This window comes from Salmo salar, chromosome 03, assembly GCF_965601325.2.
Source record: "Salmo salar chromosome 03, fSalSal1, whole genome shotgun sequence".
NCBI lineage: Eukaryota > Metazoa > Chordata > Actinopteri > Salmoniformes > Salmonidae > Salmo > Salmo salar.
The window spans coordinates 104,457,501-104,475,542 of NC_138293.1; the positions used below are offsets into that span (position 1 = coordinate 104,457,501).

The 18,042-nt window shown below is 46.0% G+C and overlaps 1 protein-coding gene and 1 non-coding gene across 2 annotated transcripts in view; one reads left to right on the plus strand and one right to left on the minus strand.

Moving 5' to 3' along the window:
• LOC106595197 (voltage-dependent T-type calcium channel subunit alpha-1H) overlaps nt 1-17,506 on the minus strand; it is a 172,719-nt gene extending 155,213 nt beyond the window's left edge. Inside the window, exons 1-2 of the mRNA XM_082973147.1 lie at nt 17,144-17,506; nt 8,577-9,139 (exon numbers count right to left, since the gene is read on the minus strand). Of these exons, the coding sequence (XP_082829273.1) occupies nt 8,577-9,115 (539 nt within the window). The 5' untranslated portion in view covers nt 9,116-9,139; nt 17,144-17,506. The remainder of the gene's footprint in view (nt 1-8,576; nt 9,140-17,143) is intronic.
• A 203-nt stretch (nt 17,507-17,709) lies between these two features.
• On the plus strand, nt 17,710-17,783 carry trnat-ugu (transfer RNA threonine (anticodon UGU)). Its single transcript has one exon. It is a non-coding gene; the product is annotated as a tRNA-Thr (tRNA).
• Nucleotides 17,784-18,042: the final 259 nt, after the last annotated feature.

Sequence of the window (18,042 nt, forward strand, 5' to 3'; positions counted from 1 at the left end):
TTATTTTTACAATTTTCTACATTGTAGAATAATAGTGAAGACATCAAAACTATGAAATGACACGTACAGAATCAGGTAGTAACCACAAAAAGTGTTAAACAAATCAAAATATATTCTATATTTGAGATTGTTCAAACTCTTGGTATTCTCTCAACCAGTTTCACCTGGAATGCTTTTCCAACAGTCTTGAAAGAGTTCCCACATATGCTGAGCATTTGTTGGCTGCTATTTCCTTCATTCTGCTGTCCGACTCGTCCCAAACCATCTCAATTGGGTTGAGGTCGGGTGATTGTGGAGGCCAGGTCATCTGATGCAGCACTCCATCACTATCCTTCTTGGTAAAATAGCCCTTACACAACCTGGAGGTGTGTTGGGTCATTGTCCTGTTGAAAAACAAATGATAGTCCCACTAAGTGTAAACCATAAGTGGTTAGAGCGTTGGAGTACTAACCGGAAGGTTGCAGGATCGAATCCCCGAGCTGACAAGGTAAAAATCTGTGGTTCTGCCCGTGAACAAGGCACTGTTGCCCGGGTGCTGAAGACATGGATGTTGATTCAGAGGGGTTGGGTTAAATGCGGAAGACACATTTCAGTTGAATACAGCAAAGCACCCCCACAACATCACACCTCCTCCTCCTCCATGCTTCACGGTGGGAACCACATATGCAGAGATCATCTGTTCACCTACTCTGTGTCTCACAAATACATGACGGTTGGAACCAAAAATCTCAAATTTGGAATCATCAGACCAAAGGACAGATTTCCACCAGTCTAATGTCCATTGCTTGTGTTTCTTGGCCCAAGCAAGTCTCTTCTTCTTATTGGTGTCCTTTAGTAGTGGTTTCTTTGCAGCAATTTGCCCATGAAGGCCTGATTCACACAGTCTCCTCTGAACAGTTGATGATGTGGCTGTTACTTGATCTCTGAAGGATTTTTTTGTGCTGAAATCGGAGGCTGGTAACTCTAATGAAGTTATCCTCTGCAGCAGAGGGAACTCTGGGTCTTTCTTTCCTGTGGCGGTCCTCATGAGGCTGGTAACTGTAATGAACTTATCCTCTGCAGCAGAGGTAACTCTGGTCTTCCTTTCCTGTGGCGGTCCTCATGAGAGCCAGTTTCATCATAGCGCTTGATGGTTTTTGCGACTGCACTTGAAGAAACGTTCAAAGTTCTTGACATTTTCCGTATTTACTGACCTTCATGTCTTTAAAGTAATGATGGGCTGTCGTTTCTCTTTGCTTATTTGAGCTGTTCTTGCCATAATATGGGACTTGGTCTTTTACCAAATAGGGCTATCTTCTGTAGGGCTATCTTCTGTATTCTGTATACCACTTCTACCTATGTCACAACACAACTGATTAAGAGAAGGTAAGAAATTCCACAAATTAACTTTAAACAAGGCACACCTGTTAATTGAAAGGCAATCCAGGTGACTACAAAAGGACTTGAGTTCCCTGTATGATGTCACAATCACACCATGAGTAGTTAATATATATAATTTTATTTCACCTTTATTTAACCAGGTAGGCCAGTTGAGAACAAGTTCTCATTAACAACTGCGACCCGGTCAAGAATAAAGCAAAGCAGTGTCACGTCCTGACCAGTATAGAGGATTATTTGTATTATTTGGTCAGGGCGTGGCATGGGTATGTTTGTTTTGTATGGTGGGGGTTTGTTGTGTTTAGCTTAGAGTGGTGTGTTATTTATGTGTCCCGGGGTTTTGTGGTGTATGTTTCAGTATGAGTAGGTTCTAGATTAAGTTTTCTATGTGTAGGTTTAGTTGCTGGACTCTCAATTGGAGGCAGGTGTTACTAGTTGCCTCTGATTGGGAGTCCTATAAATAGGTGTGTGTTTTTGTTTGTCACTTGTGGGTAGTTGTATGTTAGCACTGCTTTTGTTTATCCTGCTACACTGTTCCTGTCGTGAGTTTTGTTTATTGTTTTTTTCCCTCGTGTTCTCATTGAAAATAAATGATGATGAGCACTCAATCCGCTGCATATTGGTCCACTTTTTCCGACAGCGATTTCAACATATCTTCTGACGAAGAGGGTTGTGACAAGCAGTTCGACACAAACAACAACACAGAGTTACACATAAACAAAATGGACACCTCCGCCTTTCTTCTTCCCAGAGAGTTTTTATTTGCGCGATGAACTGAGAACCCAACTGGCTGTACGGACTCAGACAGTATATCCCGTAGAGAGCTTATGTTTCCGTGGAAAAAAAACAGAGTATGTTACAATCCCTGATGTCTCTCTGGAAGGAGATCCTCGCGCTGAGCTCGTCAACTTTATTATCCAGAGACTGAACATTAGCGAGTAATATACTCTGGAAGCACCACCCACCACCCACATTTTGTTCTTAACTGACTTACTTAGTTAAATAAAAGGTGAAATAAAAAATAAATAGATAAAAATACTACAAAGCTTCATTTACAATCGCTGACGGAGTAAGAGGCTCCACTTTCTTTGTCGGGGCACGATGCTTCAGGAAGCAGGGCTTCGACAGTGGACCAGTAAGTCAGCTAGCAAGGCATTGTTGTCATTTTATAACAGGTGATGATAAATCAAATCAAAATGTATTTGTCACGTGCGCTGAATACAACAGGTGTAGTAGACCTCACAGTGAAATGCTGAATACAACAGGTGTAGATCTTAACAGTGAAATGCTGAATACAAGAGGTGTAGTAGACCTTACAGTAAAATGCTGAATACAACAGGTACAGTGAAATGCTTACTTACAGGCTCTAACCAATAGTGCAAAAAAGATATTAGGTGAACAATAGGTAGGTAAAGAAATAAAACAACAGTAAAAAGACAGATTATATACAGTAGTGAGGCTATAAAAGTAGCGAGGCTACATATAGCTAATAGCTGGTTAACGTTAGCCAAAGCAAGCTAGCTATCTACTGTAATTAGTGACCCCCCCCCCCAGGAGTAACAACACAGCTAATAGCTAGTTCATGTTAGCCAAAGCAAGCTAGCTATCTACTGTACTTAGTGAAACCCCCCCAGGAGTAACAACACAGCTAATAGCTAGTTAACGTTAGCCAAAGCAAGCTAGCTATCTACTGTACTTAGTGAAACCCCCCCAGGAGTAACAACACAGCTAATAGCTAGTTAACGTTAGCCCAATCAAGCTAGCTATCTACTGTACTTAGTGAAACCCCACCCCCCAGGAGTAACAACACAGCTAATAGCTAGTTAACGTTAGCCAAAGCAAGCTAGCTATCTACTGTACTTAGTGAAACCCCCCCAGGAGTAACAACACAGCTAATAGCTAGTTAACGTTAGCCAAAGCAAGCTAGCTATCTACTGTACTTAGTGAAACCCCTCCCCCCAGGAGTAACAACACGGCTAATAGCTAGTTAACGTTAGCCAAAGCAAGCTAGCTATCTACTGTACTTAGTGAAACCCCACCCCCCAGGAGTAACAACACAGCTAATAGCTAGTTAACGTTAGCCAAAGCAAGCTAGCTATCTACTGTACTTAGTGAAACCCCCCCAGGAGTAACAATACAGCTAATAGCTAGTTAACGTTAGCCCAATCAAGCTAGCTATCTACTGTACTTAGTGAAACCCCCCCAGGAGTAACAACACAGCTAATAGCTAGTTAACGTTAGCCAAAGCAAGCTAGCTATCTACTGTACTTAGTGAAACACCCCCAGGAGTAACAATACAGCTAATAGCTAGTTAACGTTAGCCAAAGCAAGCTAGCTATCTACTGTACTTAGTGAAACCCCCCCAGGAGTAACAACACAGCTAATAGCTAGTTAACATTAGCCAAAGCAAGCTAGCTATCTACTGTACTTAGTGAACCCCCCCCAGGAGTAACAACACAGCTAATAGCTAGTTAACGTTAGCCAAAGCAAGCTAGCTATCTACTGTACTTAGTGAAACCCCCCCAGGAGTAACAACACAGCTAATAGCTAGTTAACGTTAGCCAAAGCAAGCTAGCTATCTACTGTACTTAGTGAAACCCTCCCCCCAGGAGTAACAACACGGCTAATAGCTAGTTAACGTTAGCCAAAGCAAGCTAGCTATCTACTGTACTTAGTGAACCCCCCCCAGGAGTAACAACACAGCTAATAGCTAGTTAACGTTAGCCAAAGCAAGCTAGCTATCTACTGTACTTAGTGAAACCCCCCCAGGAGTAACAACACAGCTAATAGCTAGTTAACGTTAGCCAAAGCAAGCTAGCTATCTACTGTACTTAGTGAAACACCCCCAGGAGTAACAATACAGCTAATAGCTAGTTAACGTTAGCCAAAGCAAGCTAGCTATCTATTGTACTTAGTGAAACCCTCCCCCCAGGAGTAACAACACGGCTAATAGCTAGTTAACGTTAGCCAAAGCAAGCTAGCTATCTACTGTACTTAGTGAAACCCCCCCAGGAGTAACAATACAGCTAATAGCTAGTTAACGTTAGCCAAAGCAAGCTAGCTATAAGCTAGTAATACATGATCCTACTGTAAATTTTACTGTAAAAACTATTGTTGAAAACAAGTCCTAGGTTGGAACTGTTGCTGTTAAAAAAAAACAAGTCATATTTTTTATTACGGGAATAAACTGATTGAAGCGAGATTAGGTTTTGAGGTAAACACACCCGGACAGTTCCGTGTCGCTCATCTACAACAGGAATGCGGTCTCCTGCCTGACAGAGAAATCAGGAGATGTTCTGGTCCAGTTTGGCGGCAGATATCTATGAGTCAGGGTTCTGACGTACTTACAAACAACAACAACAAGTACAGAAACAGACTCCATGTTGAGCGCGACATCAGAGTTGCAGTGTCAAAAAACACTGGGCCCAGGAATAGACATGCTTGTTGAAAATGTCAACCAGCCGCACAGCTCTCATTAGGACTGTGTGTGTGTGTGTGTGTGTGTGTGTGTGTGTGTGTGTGTGTGTGTGTGTGTGTGTGTGTGTGTGTGTGTGTTATCTCTAATCCAGCTGGGCAGCTATGAGGTGTGGGAAGACTAGAGTGTGTGTGAGTATGAATCACAGTTAATTTACTTTTGGTTACAATATTTACACTGGATATCTCTGACCACCTACCTGGGAATGAACAGTGCTTATAGTCTGGCTAGAGGGCTCTCTCCCCACACACACACACACACACACACACACACCACACACACACACACACACACACACACACACACACACACACACACCACACACACACACACACACACACGGACACACGTATTCTCAAGAATGCAGAAATGCAGAGAGAGAAACATATCCCACCATAGTTAAAGTGGGGACCTTAACATTTAAAACAGTCACTTTTTAAATTGGTTTTCCTGTTAAAAGACAATAAGAACAGTTCAATATAATTCCAGGCCAGCTACCAACCAGGCCAGCTACAGACCAGACCAGTTACAGACCAGACCAGCTACAGACCAGTACAGACCAGCTACCAACCAGGCCAGCTACCAACCAGGCCAGCTACCGACCAGGCCAGCTACAGACCAGAGCTGCTACCAACCAGGCCAGCTACAGACCAGAGCAGCTACAGACCAGAGCAGCTACCAACCAGGCCAGCTACCAACCAGGCCAGCTACCAACCAGAGCAGCTACCAACCAGAGCAGCTACAGACCAGAGCAGCTACCAACCAGGCCAGCTACCAACCAGGCCAGCTACCAACCAGGCCAGCTACAGACCAGGCCAGCTACAGACCAGAGCTGCTACCAACCAGGCCAGCTACCAACCAGGCCAGCTACAGACCAGAGCTGCTACCAACCAGGCCAGCTACCAACCAGGCCAGCTACTAACCAGGCCAGCTACCAACCAGAGCAGCTACAGACCAGGCCAGCTACAGACCAGAGCAGCTACCACCCAGAGCAGCTACAGACCAGACCAGCTTCCAACCAGGCCAGCTACAGACCAGAGCAGCTACCAACCAGGCCAGCTACCAACCAGGCCAGCTACCAACCAGGCCAGCTACCAACCAGGCCAGCTACCAACCAGACCAGCTACCAACCAGAACAGCTACTAACCAGGCCAGCTACAGACCAGAGCTGCTACCACCAGAGCAGCTACCAACCAGGCCAGCTACCAACCAGGCCAGCTACCAACCAGACCAGCTACAGACCAGACCAGCTTCCAACCAGGCCAGCTACCAACCAGGCCAGCTACAGACCAGAGCAGCTACAGACCAGACCAGCTACAGACCAGACCAGCTACCAACCAGACCAGCTACAGACCAGACCAGCTTCCAACCAGGCCAGCTACCAACCAGGCCAGCTACAGACCAGAGCAGCTACAGACCAGAGCAGCTACAGACCAGAGCAGCTACCAACCAGGCCAGCTACCAACCAGAGCAGCTACAGACCAGGCCAGCTACAGACCAGAGCAGCTACCAACCAGGCCAGCTACAGAACAGAGCAGCTACCAACCAGGCCAGCTACACACCAGGCCAGCTACAGACCAGGCCAGCTACAGACCAGACCAGCTACAGACCAGCTACAGAACAGCTACCAACCAGACCAGCTACCAACCAGAACAGCTACCAACCAGGCCAGCTACAGACCAGAGCTGCTACCAACCAGAGCAGCTACCAACCAGGCCAGCTACCAACCAGGCCAGCTACCAACCAGACCAGCTACAGACCAGACCAGCTTCCAACCAGGCCAGCTACCAACCAGGCCAGCTACAGACCAGAGCAGCTACAGACCAGACCAGCTACAGACCAGACCAGCTACCGACCAGACCAGCTTCTAACCAGGCCAGCTACCAACCAGGCCAGCTACAGAGCAGAGCAGCTACAGACCAGAGCAGCTACAGACCAGAGCAGCTACCAACCAGGCCAGCTACCAACCAGGCCAGCTACAGACCAGAGCAGCTACCAACCAGGCCAGCTACAGAACAGAGCAGCTACCAACCAGGCCAGCTACACACCAGGCCAGCTACAGACCAGGCCAGCTACAGACCAGACCAGCTACAGACCAGCTACAGAACAGCTACAGACCAGACCAGCTACAGACCAGACCAGTTACAGACCAGACCAGTTACAGGCCAGCTACAGACCAGAGCTGCTACCAACCAGAGCGCTACCAACCAGGCCAGCTACCAACCAGGCCAGCTACCAACCAGACCAGCTACAGACCAGACCAGCTTCCAACCAGGCCAGCTACCAACCAGGCCAGCTACAGACCAGAGCAGCTACAGACCAGACCAGCTACAGACCAGACCAGCTACCAACCAGACCAGCTACAGACCAGACCAGCTTCCAACCAGGCCAGCTACCAACCAGGCCAGCTACAGACCAGAGCAGCTACAGACCAGAGCAGCTACAGACCAGAGCAGCTACCAACCAGGCCAGCTACCAACCAGAGCAGCTACAGACCAGGCCAGCTACAGACCAGAGCAGCTACCAACCAGGCCAGCTACAGAACAGAGCAGCTACCAACCAGGCCAGCTACACACCAGGCCAGCTACAGACCAGGCCAGCTACAGACCAGACCAGCTACAGACCAGCTACAGAACAGCTACCAACCAGACCAGCTACCAACCAGAACAGCTACCAACCAGGCCAGCTACAGACCAGAGCTGCTACCAACCAGAGCAGCTACCAACCAGGCCAGCTACCAACCAGGCCAGCTACCAACCAGACCAGCTACAGACCAGACCAGCTTCCAACCAGGCCAGCTACCAACCAGGCCAGCTACAGACCAGAGCAGCTACAGACCAGAGCAGCTACAGACCAGACCAGCTACCGACCAGACCAGCTTCTAGACCAGGCCAGCTACCAACCAGGCAAGGCTACAGAGCAGAGCAGCTACAGGACCAGAGCAGCTACAGACCAGAGCAGCTACCAACCAGGCCAGCTACCAACCAGGCCAGCTACAGACCAGAGCAGCTACCAACCAGGCCAGCTACAGAACAGAGCAGCTACCAACCAGGCCAGCTACACACCAGGCCAGCTACAGACCAGGCCAGCTACAGACCAGACCAGCTACAGACCAGCTACAGAACAGCTACAGACCAGACCAGCTACAGACCAGACCAGTTACAGACCAGACCAGTTACAGGCCAGCTACAGACCAGAGCTGCTACCAACCAGACCAGCTACAGACCAGAAAAGCTACAGACCAGACCAGCTACAGACCAGACCAGTTACAGACCAGGACAGACCAGCAGTAAAGGATATAACAGCAGTAAAGGATATGGGTTTACAGACCAGTACAGACAGCAGTAAAGGATATGGGTTTACAGACCAGCTTCAGACAGCAGTAAAGGATATGGGTTTACAGACCAGCTTCAGACAGCAGTAAAGGATATGGGTTTACAGACCAGCTTCAGACAGCAGTAAAGGATATGGGTTTACAGACCAGCTTCAGACAGCAGTAAAGGATATGGGTTTACAGACCAGCTTCAGACAGCAGTAAAGGATATGGGTTTACAGACCAGCTTCAGACAGCAGTAAAGGATATGGGTTACAGACCAGTACAGACCAGCTTCAGACAGCAGTAAAGGATATGGGTTACAGACCAGTACAGACCAGCTTCAGACAGCAGTAAAGGATATGGGTTACAGACCAGTACAGACCAGCTTCAGACAGCAGTAAAGGATATGGGTTACAGACCGTGCGTAGACACCAGCTGCGAGGACGTGTCGTCTGTTTGACGCAGAAGAAGACTACGGGGGCGAGGGCTGGATATGGCTGCTGCTCTTCCTCTTCAGACACCAGATCCACTGGGTCTACCGGCTCCCTCCTCACGTTACCGAACACACCGCCACCACTACTACAGCCGGTAACGACACCGGGAGGCCCCGGGACACAACGGGCAGCTACTCCTGCACCTTCCTCCTCCCCTTCCTCCTCCTCCTCTTCCTCCTCCGGCCCTGGACTCCATGTGTTGCTGCATCCCTCCTCTTCCTCATCCTCATCATCATCATCATCAGGGAAGCCGATGTCGTGGCAGTGCCGTCTCGGGGGGTTGTGTTCCCGGTAAAATGGAGCCGGTATGAGAACCCTCACCTCTCCGTCATGGTACCGCCTTTCCTCGCCTCCCTGCTGGACGTTGAGGGCAGGAGTGAGGGTGAGGGTGGGGGTGGGGGTAGAGGAGGTGGGGGTGTAGTGGAAGCGGACTCTCCCCTCGCCATCAGTCATGATAGAGAGCCAGGCAGAGCCACCCTGGGGGAGGAGGAAGGGAGAGGGGGAGAGAGAAAGGGAGGTGACGAGATGGTGAGAGAGGAGGGGGAGGGTGGGAAGAGGAAGAAAGGAGAGGAAGAGGAGGAGAGGAGAGGAAGAGAGGAGGAGAGGAGAGGAAGATAGGAAGAGAGGAGAGGAAGAGAGGAGAGGAGGGGAGAGGAGGAAAGGATAGGAAAGGTGAGGAGAGGAGAAGAGGAAGAAAGGAGAGGAAGAGGAGGAGAGGAGGAGGAAGAGAGAAGAGGAAGAGAGGAGAGGAAGAGAGGAAGAGAGGAGAGGAAGAGATGAGAGGAGGGGAGAGGAGGGGAGGATAGGAAAGGAGAGGAGGAGAGGAGGAGGAAGAGAGGAGGAGAGGAGGAGGAAGAGAGGAAGAAAGGAGAGGAAGAGGCAGACACAGTGCACTGGCGACTAGCCAGTAAGACACTGGTTACATAAAACATTTGACCAGTGTTGCTCAACTTTTCTAAATTCCTACATTGCCCTCCCTCGCCTTCCCTTCGACAAATCAGATCACGACTCCATTTTGTTCCTCCCTTCCTATAGGCAGAAACCCAAACATGAAGTACCTGTGCAAAGGTAATTTCAACCCTGGTTTGACCAATCGGAATCCACGCTTCAAGATTGTTTTTGATCACGCGGACTGGGATATGTTCTCTGGTAGCCTCTGAGAATAACATACACAAATTCACGGAAACGGTGACTGGGGTTCATCAGGAAGTGTATATGAGATGTTGTACCCACTGTGACTATTAAAACCTACCCAAACCAAAAACCGCGGATAGATTGGCAGCGTTCACGCAAAACTGAAAGTGTGAACCACTGCATTCAACTACGTCAATGTGACTAGGAATATGGCTGAATATAAACAGTGTAGTTATTCCCTCCGTAAGACAATCAAACAGTCAAAATGTCAGTACAGAGACAAAGTGGAGTCTCAATTCAACAGCTCAGACATGAGATGTATGTGGCAGGGTCTACCGACAATCACGGACTACACAGAGGAAACCAGCCATGTCTCGGACGCCGACGTCTTGCTCCCGGAACAAGCTAAAACACCTTCTTCACCCGCTTTGAGGATAACACAGTGCCACCCACGTAGTCCGCTCCCAAGGACTGTGGGCTCTCCTGCTCTGTGGTCGAGGTGAGTAAGCCATTTAAGAGTGTTAACCCTCGCAAGGCTGCCGACCCAGACGGCATCCCTAGCCGCGTCCACAGAGCATGTGCAGACCAGCTGGCTGGAGTGTTTACGGACATATTCAATTGCTTCCTATCCCAGTCTGCTGTCCCCAAATGCTTCAAGATGGCCACCATTGTTCCTGTACCCAAGAAAGCAAAGATAACTGAACTAAATTACTATCGCCCCATAGCACTCACTTCTGTCATCCAGAAGTGCTTTGGGAGGCTAGTCAAGGATCATATCACCTCTACCTTACCTGACACCCTAGACCCACTTCAATTTGCTTTCCGCCCCAACAGATCCACAGACAATGCAAGCGCCAATCCACTGCACACTGCCCTAATCCCATCTGGACAAGAGGAATACTTATGTAAGAATGCTGTTCATTGACTATAGCTCAGCATTCAACAAAATAGTACCTTCCAAGCTCATTATTAAGCTCCAGGCCCTGGGTCTGAAACCCGCCCTGTGCAACTGGGTCCTCGACTTCCTGATGGGCTGCCCCCAGGTGGTGAAGGTAGGAAACAACACCTCCACTTCGCTGATCCTCAACACAGGAGCCCCACAAGGGTGCGTGCTCAGCCCCCTGCTGTTCTCCCTGTTAACCCATGACTGCGTGGCCATGCACGCCTCCAACTCAATCATCAAGTTTGCAGACGACACAACAGTAGAGGGCCTGATTACCAACAATGATGAGACAGCCTACAGAGAGGTGGTGAGGGCCCTGGCAGTGTGGTGACAGGAAAATAACCTCTCTCTTAACATCAACAAAACAAAGGAACAGATTGTGGACTTCGGGAAACAGCAGAGGGAGCACCCTCCCCTATCCACATCAACGGGACCGCAGTGGAGAAGGTGAAAAGCTTCAAGTTCCTCGGCGTACACATCACTGACAACCTGAAATGGTCCACACACACAGACAGCTTGGTGAAGGCGCAACAGTGCCTCTTCAACCTCAGGAGGCTGAATACAATTGGTTTGGACCCTAAATCCCTCACAAACTTTTACAGATGCACAATTAAGAGCATCCTGTCGGACTGTATCACCGCCTGGTACGGCAACTGCATCGCCCATAAACCGCAGGGCTCTCCAGAGGGTGGTGAGGTCTGCACAACGCATCACCGGGGACAAACTACCTGCCCTCCAGGACACCTACACCACCCGATGTCACAGGAAGGACAAAAATATAATCAAGGACATCAACCACCCGAGCCACTACCTGTTCACCCCACTATCATCCAGAAGGCGAGGTCAGTACAGGTGCATCAAAGCTGGGACAGAGAGACTGAAAAACAGCTTCTATCTCAAAGGAAGGGAAAGGGGGATACATAGTCACTTGTACAAGGCCATCAGACTGTTAAATAGCCATCACTAGCCGGCTTCCACCTGGTCTCGCAACCCTGCACCTTAGAGGCTGCTGCCCTACATACATAGACTTGAAATCACTGGTCACTTTAATAATGGAACACTAGTCACTTTAATTGTCACACCCTGATCTGTTTCACCTGTCTTTGTGCTTGTCTCCACTCCCGTCAAGGTGTCGCCCATCTTCCCCATTATCCCCCTGTGTGTTTATACCTGTGTTCTCTGTTTGTCTGTGGCCAGTTCGTTTTGTTTGTGAAACCTACCAGCGTCTGTTCCCCTGCTCTGCCTGTTTCTTGCGCCTGTTTTCTAGTCCTTCCTGGTTTGACCACTCTGCCTGCCCTGACCCTGAGCCTGCCTGCTATTTTATACCTGGTCACGGGTGCACCTCAACCACGCTCAAGGTACTAAACGATATCATAACCACCATCGATAAAAGGCAGTACTGTGCAGCCGTCTTCATCGATCTGGCCAAGGCTTTCAACTCTGTCAATCACCGTATTCTTCTCGGCAGACTCGACAGCCTTGGTTTCTCAAATGACTGCCTCGCCTGGTTCACCAACTACTTCTCTGATAGAGTTCAGTGTGTCAAATCAGAGGGCCTGTTGTCCGGATCTCTGGCAGTCTCTATGGGGGTACCACAGGGTTCAACTCTCAGGCCGACTCTTTTCTCGGTATATATCAACAATGTCGCTCTTGCTGCGGGTGATTCCCTGATCCACCTCTACGCAGACGACATCATTCTGTATACATCTGGCCCTTCTTTGGACACTGTATTAACAAACCTCCAAACTAGCTTCAATGCCATACAACACTCCTTCCGTGGCCTCCAACTGCTCTTAAACACCAGTAAAACTAAATGCATGCTCTTCAACCGATCGCTGCCCGCACCTGCTCCGCCCATCCAGCATCACTACTCTGGACGGTTCTGACTTAGAATATGTGGACAACTACAAATACCTAGGTGTCTGGCTAGACTGTCAACTCTCCTTCCAGACTCATATTAAACATCTCCAATCCAAAATTAAATCTAGAATCGGCTTCCTATTTCGCAACAAAGCCTCCTTCACTCACGCTGCTAAACATACCCTCATAAAACTGACCATACTACCGATCCTCAACTTCGGCGATGTCATTTACAAAATAGCTTCCAATACTCTACTCAGCAAACTGGATGCAGTCTATCACAGTGCCATCCGTTTTGTTACCAAAGCCCCATATACTACCCACCACTGCGACCTGTATGCTCTAGTCGGCTGGCCCTCGCTACATATTCGTTGCCAGACCCACTGGCTCCAGGTCATCTATAAGTTGATGCTAGGTAAAGCCCCGCCTTATCTCAGCTCACTGGTCACGATAACAACACCCATCCGTAGCATGCGCTCCAGCAGGTATATCTCACTGGCCATCCCCAAAGCCAACACCTCCTTTGGCCGCCTTTCCTCACAGTTCTCTGCTGCCAATGACTGGAACGAATTGCAAAAATCGCTGAAGCTGGAGACTTATCACTAACTCGCTGAAGCTGGAGACTTATCACTAACTTTAAACATCCGCTATCTGAGCAGCTAACCGATCGCTGCAGCTGTACAGTCGCGGCCAAAAGTTTTGAGAATGACACAAATATTAATTTTCACAAAGTCTGCTGCCTCAGTTTGTATGATGGCAATTTGCATATACTCCAGAATGTTATGAAGAGTGATCAGATGAATTGCAATTCATTGCAAAGTCCCTCTTTGCCATGCAAATGAATCTGAATCCCCAAAAAACATTTCCACTGCATTTCAGCCCTGCCACAAAAGGACCAGCTGACATCATGTCAGTGATTCTCTCGTTAACACAGGTGTGAGTGTTGACGAGGACAAGGCTGGAGATCACTCTGTCATGCTGGTTGAGTTCGAATAACAGACTGGAAGCTTCAAAAGGAGGGTGGTGATTGGAATCATTGTTCTTCCTCTGTCAGCCATGGTTACCTGCAAGGAAACACGTGCCGTCATCATTGCTTTGCACAAAAAGGGCTTCACAGGCAAGGATATTGCTGCCAGTAAGATTGCACCTAAATTAACCATTTATCGGATCATCAAGAACTTCAAGGAGAGCGGTTCAATTGTTGTGAAGAAGGCTTCAGGGCGCCCAAGAAAGTCCAGCAAGCACCAGGACCGTTTCCTAAAGTTGATTCAGCTGCGGGATCGGGGCACCACCAGTACAGAGCTTGCTCAGGAATGGCAGCAGGCAGGTGTGAGTGCATCTGCACGCACAGTGAGGCGAAGACTTTTGGAGGATGGCCTGGTGTCAAGAAGGGCAGCAAAGAAGCCACTTCTCTCCAGGAAAAACATCAGGGATAGACTGATATTCTGCAAAAGGTACAGGGATTGGACTGCTGAGGACTGGGGTAAAGTCATTTTCTCTGATGAATCCCCTTTCCAATTGTTTGGGGCATCCGGAAAAAAGCTTGTCCGGAGAAGACAAGGTGAGCGCTACCATCAGTCCTGTGTCATGCCAACAGTAAAGCATCCTGAGACCATTCATGTGTGGGGTTGCTTCTCAGCCAAGGGAGTGGGCTCACACACAATTTTGCCTAAGAACACAGCCATGAATAAAGAATGGTACCAACACATCCTCCGAGAGCAACTTCTCCCAACCATCCAGGAACAGTTTGGTGATGAACAATGCCTTTTCCAACATGATGGAGCACCTTGCCATAAGGCAAAAGTGATAACTAAGTGGCTCGGGGAACAAAACATTGATATTCTGGGTCCATGGCCAGGAAACTCCCCAGATCTTAATCCCATTGAGAATTTGTGGTCAATCCTCAAGAGGCGGGTGGACAAACAAAAGCCCACAAATTCTGACAAACTCAAAGCATTGATTATGCAAGAATGGGCTGCCATCAGTCAGGATGTGGCCCAGAAGTTAATTGACAGCATGCCAGGGCGGATTGCAGAGGTCTTGAAAAAGAATGGTCAACACTGCAAATATTGACTCTTTGCATCAACTTCATGTAATTGTCAATAAAAGCCTTTGCCACTTATGAAATGCTTGTAATTATACTTCAGTATTCCATAGTAACATCTGACAAAAATATCTAAACACACTGAAGCAGCAAACTATGTGGAAATTAATATTTGTGTCATTCTCAAATCTTTTAGCCACGACTGTATACATAGCCCATCTGTAAATAGTCCATCCAATCTACCTACCTCGTCCCCATATTGTTTTTATTTACTTTGCTGCTCTTTTGCACACCAGTATCACTACTTACACATCATCATCTGCTCATCTATCTCTCCAGTGTTAATCTGATCAATTGTAATTACTTCGCTACTACGGCCTATTTATTGCCTTACCTTCTCACCTCATTTGCCCACACTGTATATAGACTTTCTTTTTTTTCTACTGTATTATTGACTGTATGTTTGTTTTCCTCCATGTGTAACTCTGTTTATTCCATGTGTAACTCTGTTTATTCCATGTGTAACTCTGTTTATTCCATGTGTAACTCTGTTTATTCCATGTGTAACTCTGTTTATTCCATGTGTAACTCTGTTTATTCCATGTGTAACTCTGTTTATTCCATGTGTAACTCTGTGTTGTTGTTTCTGTCGAACTGCTTTGCTTTATCTTGGCCAGGTCGCAGTTGTAAATGAGAACTTGTTCTCAACTGGCCTACCTGGTTAAATAAAGGTGGAATAAAACATTTCAAATTAAATAAAAATGTTTTACCCCACCTTACTGAATTATTGACCCCTGCCCTGACCCTGACCCTGACCATGACCCTGCCTGCTGTTCTGGTCCCTTACCCCACCTCAGTGGATCATTGACCTCTGCCTACCTTTGACCTGTCGTTTGCCTGCCCCCCCCCCTTGTTTTTGAAATAAACATTTTGTTTCTTCGACCCCCATCTGCATCTGGGTTATAGCTGTAACGTGATATTAATAACGTTTACATGTTGCTTTACTCATCGTGTATATACTGTAATCTACCGTATCGCAACGCCACTCCGACGTCGCTCATCCTAATATATATATATATATATATACTAATATATATATATATACAACCTAATATTTATATATATATACTAATATATATATATATACAACCTAATATTTATATATATATACTAATATATATAATATACAACCTAATATATATATATATATACTAATATATATAATATACAACCTAATATTTATATATATATACTAATATATATATATATATATACAACCTAATATATATATATATATACTAATATATATAATATACAACCTAATATTTATATATATATACTAATATATATATATATATACAACCTAATATATATATATATATATATATATATATATACTAATATATATATATACAACCTAATATTTATATATATATACTAATATATATATATATACAACCTAATATTTATATATATACTAATATATATATATACAACCTAATATATATATATATATATACTAATATATATATATACAACCTAATATTTATATATATACTAATATATATATATACAACCTAATATATATATATATATATATACTAATATATATATATACAACCTAATATTTATATGTTAATTCCATTATTTTACGTTTAGATTTGTGTTGTTTTATTGTTGTGAATTGTTAGATACTACTGCACTGTTGGAGCAAGGAACACCAAGCATTTCTCTTACACCCACAATAACATCTGATAAATATGTGATTGTGGCAACTAACATTTTATTTATTAGATCCAGAGCCTCTCAAGATACAGGAGGACAGCTTCTATAAACCATTTCAGACCCAGAGTCTCTGAAGATACAGGAGGACAGCTTCTATAAACCATTTCAGACCCAGAGTCTCTGAAGATACAGGAGGACAGCTTCTATAAACCATTTCAGACCCAGAGTCTCTGAAGATACAGGAGGACAGCTTCTATAAACCATTTCAGACCCAGAGTCTCTGAAGATACAGGAGGACAGCTTCTATAAACCATTTCAGACCCAGAGTCTCTGAAGATACAGGAGGACAGCTTCTATAAACCATTTCAGACCCAGAGTCTCTGTGTTGCTGAAGATACAGGAGGACAGCTTCTATAAACCATTTCAGACCCAGAGTCTCTGTCGCTGAGTTTGAGTCGTGGCTATGGGGGAGTAAAAGCGCATTTTACGCCGCCTGTTCTTCTAGAACCAATGGGGTTGTGATGAGAACCACAAATATTTTACTCTCTATCGACAACGAGCTGGTATCAAACCAGAGAGAGAGACTTTAAAATCTCAGTAATATCGATATTTCAATATACGAAGCGAATATAACGCTTATGGTTGCGAGAGACTATTCATTTTTAAAAGTAGCTCAATAATGAAACCAGAAAATTGAAATATTCATTTAAAACAAACCTGTGTCGATATAGACAGAGAGATGATTGATTCATGTGATTCATCTGATTAGATTTACCTTATCGATATGGAATTACAAGTTCCCTGAAGCATGTCCGTGATTGTCCGTGTAACGGGAGCACCAACAACCTTTTGCTCTGATGTCCAGCTTTTCTATCTCCTCTTTCTCTCGATCTTCTCCTTGTACTTCCTCTCCCCTTTATTTTAATTGTTTTTAATCTTCCAGATGAAGAATAAATCCAAAGAAACAGAAGAAGACAGAACGGAAGAGAAGTGGCACCGTCACCGGGTGAGGTAGTTCGTGGGCGCCGTGGTGTTGGAGAAAATAATATCCATCAACGGTCGGCGGAGAGAAGAAGAAATAAGAAAAAATCCCCCACGCGCGTCCGTTTCTGCTGGAGCTCCGTGATGTTCTGACAAGGCAAACTTCAGCTCCACCCGGGAGGGGGGGGGGCTGACACGTGACGCCCCGGTAGGACGGACACACACAGTCCGCAGTAGCATCACCAGTAAGATAGTATGTAATACTGACGGTATTAATGTTGTTTTAGCTGTTAATACAGTACAGTACAGATTCATCTGTAGTAGGGCAGGCTGAAGGTTCATGGTCTATATTATAGGCTATTCCCTGTAGCTCAGTTGGTAGAGCATGGTGTTTGTAACGCCAGTGGTCGTGGGTTCGATTCCCACGGGGGAACAGTACAGGACATAAAATGTATGAAATGTATGTATTCACTACTGCTAAATGACTAAAATGTAGTACCTACGTTATTGTTTTCTCTCTATGCATCTTTCACTGTAACTTATTGGATATGACTTGAGTATAGAAACAGTGTGATGAAGCTGGCCGTAGCTTGTCACATTATAAGAAAGGTTTTAAAAAACAAAACATGACTAGGACAAAATGTATTTATTTTTAAATCGTGATTTATTATTATTTTTTAATTATGAATAAAT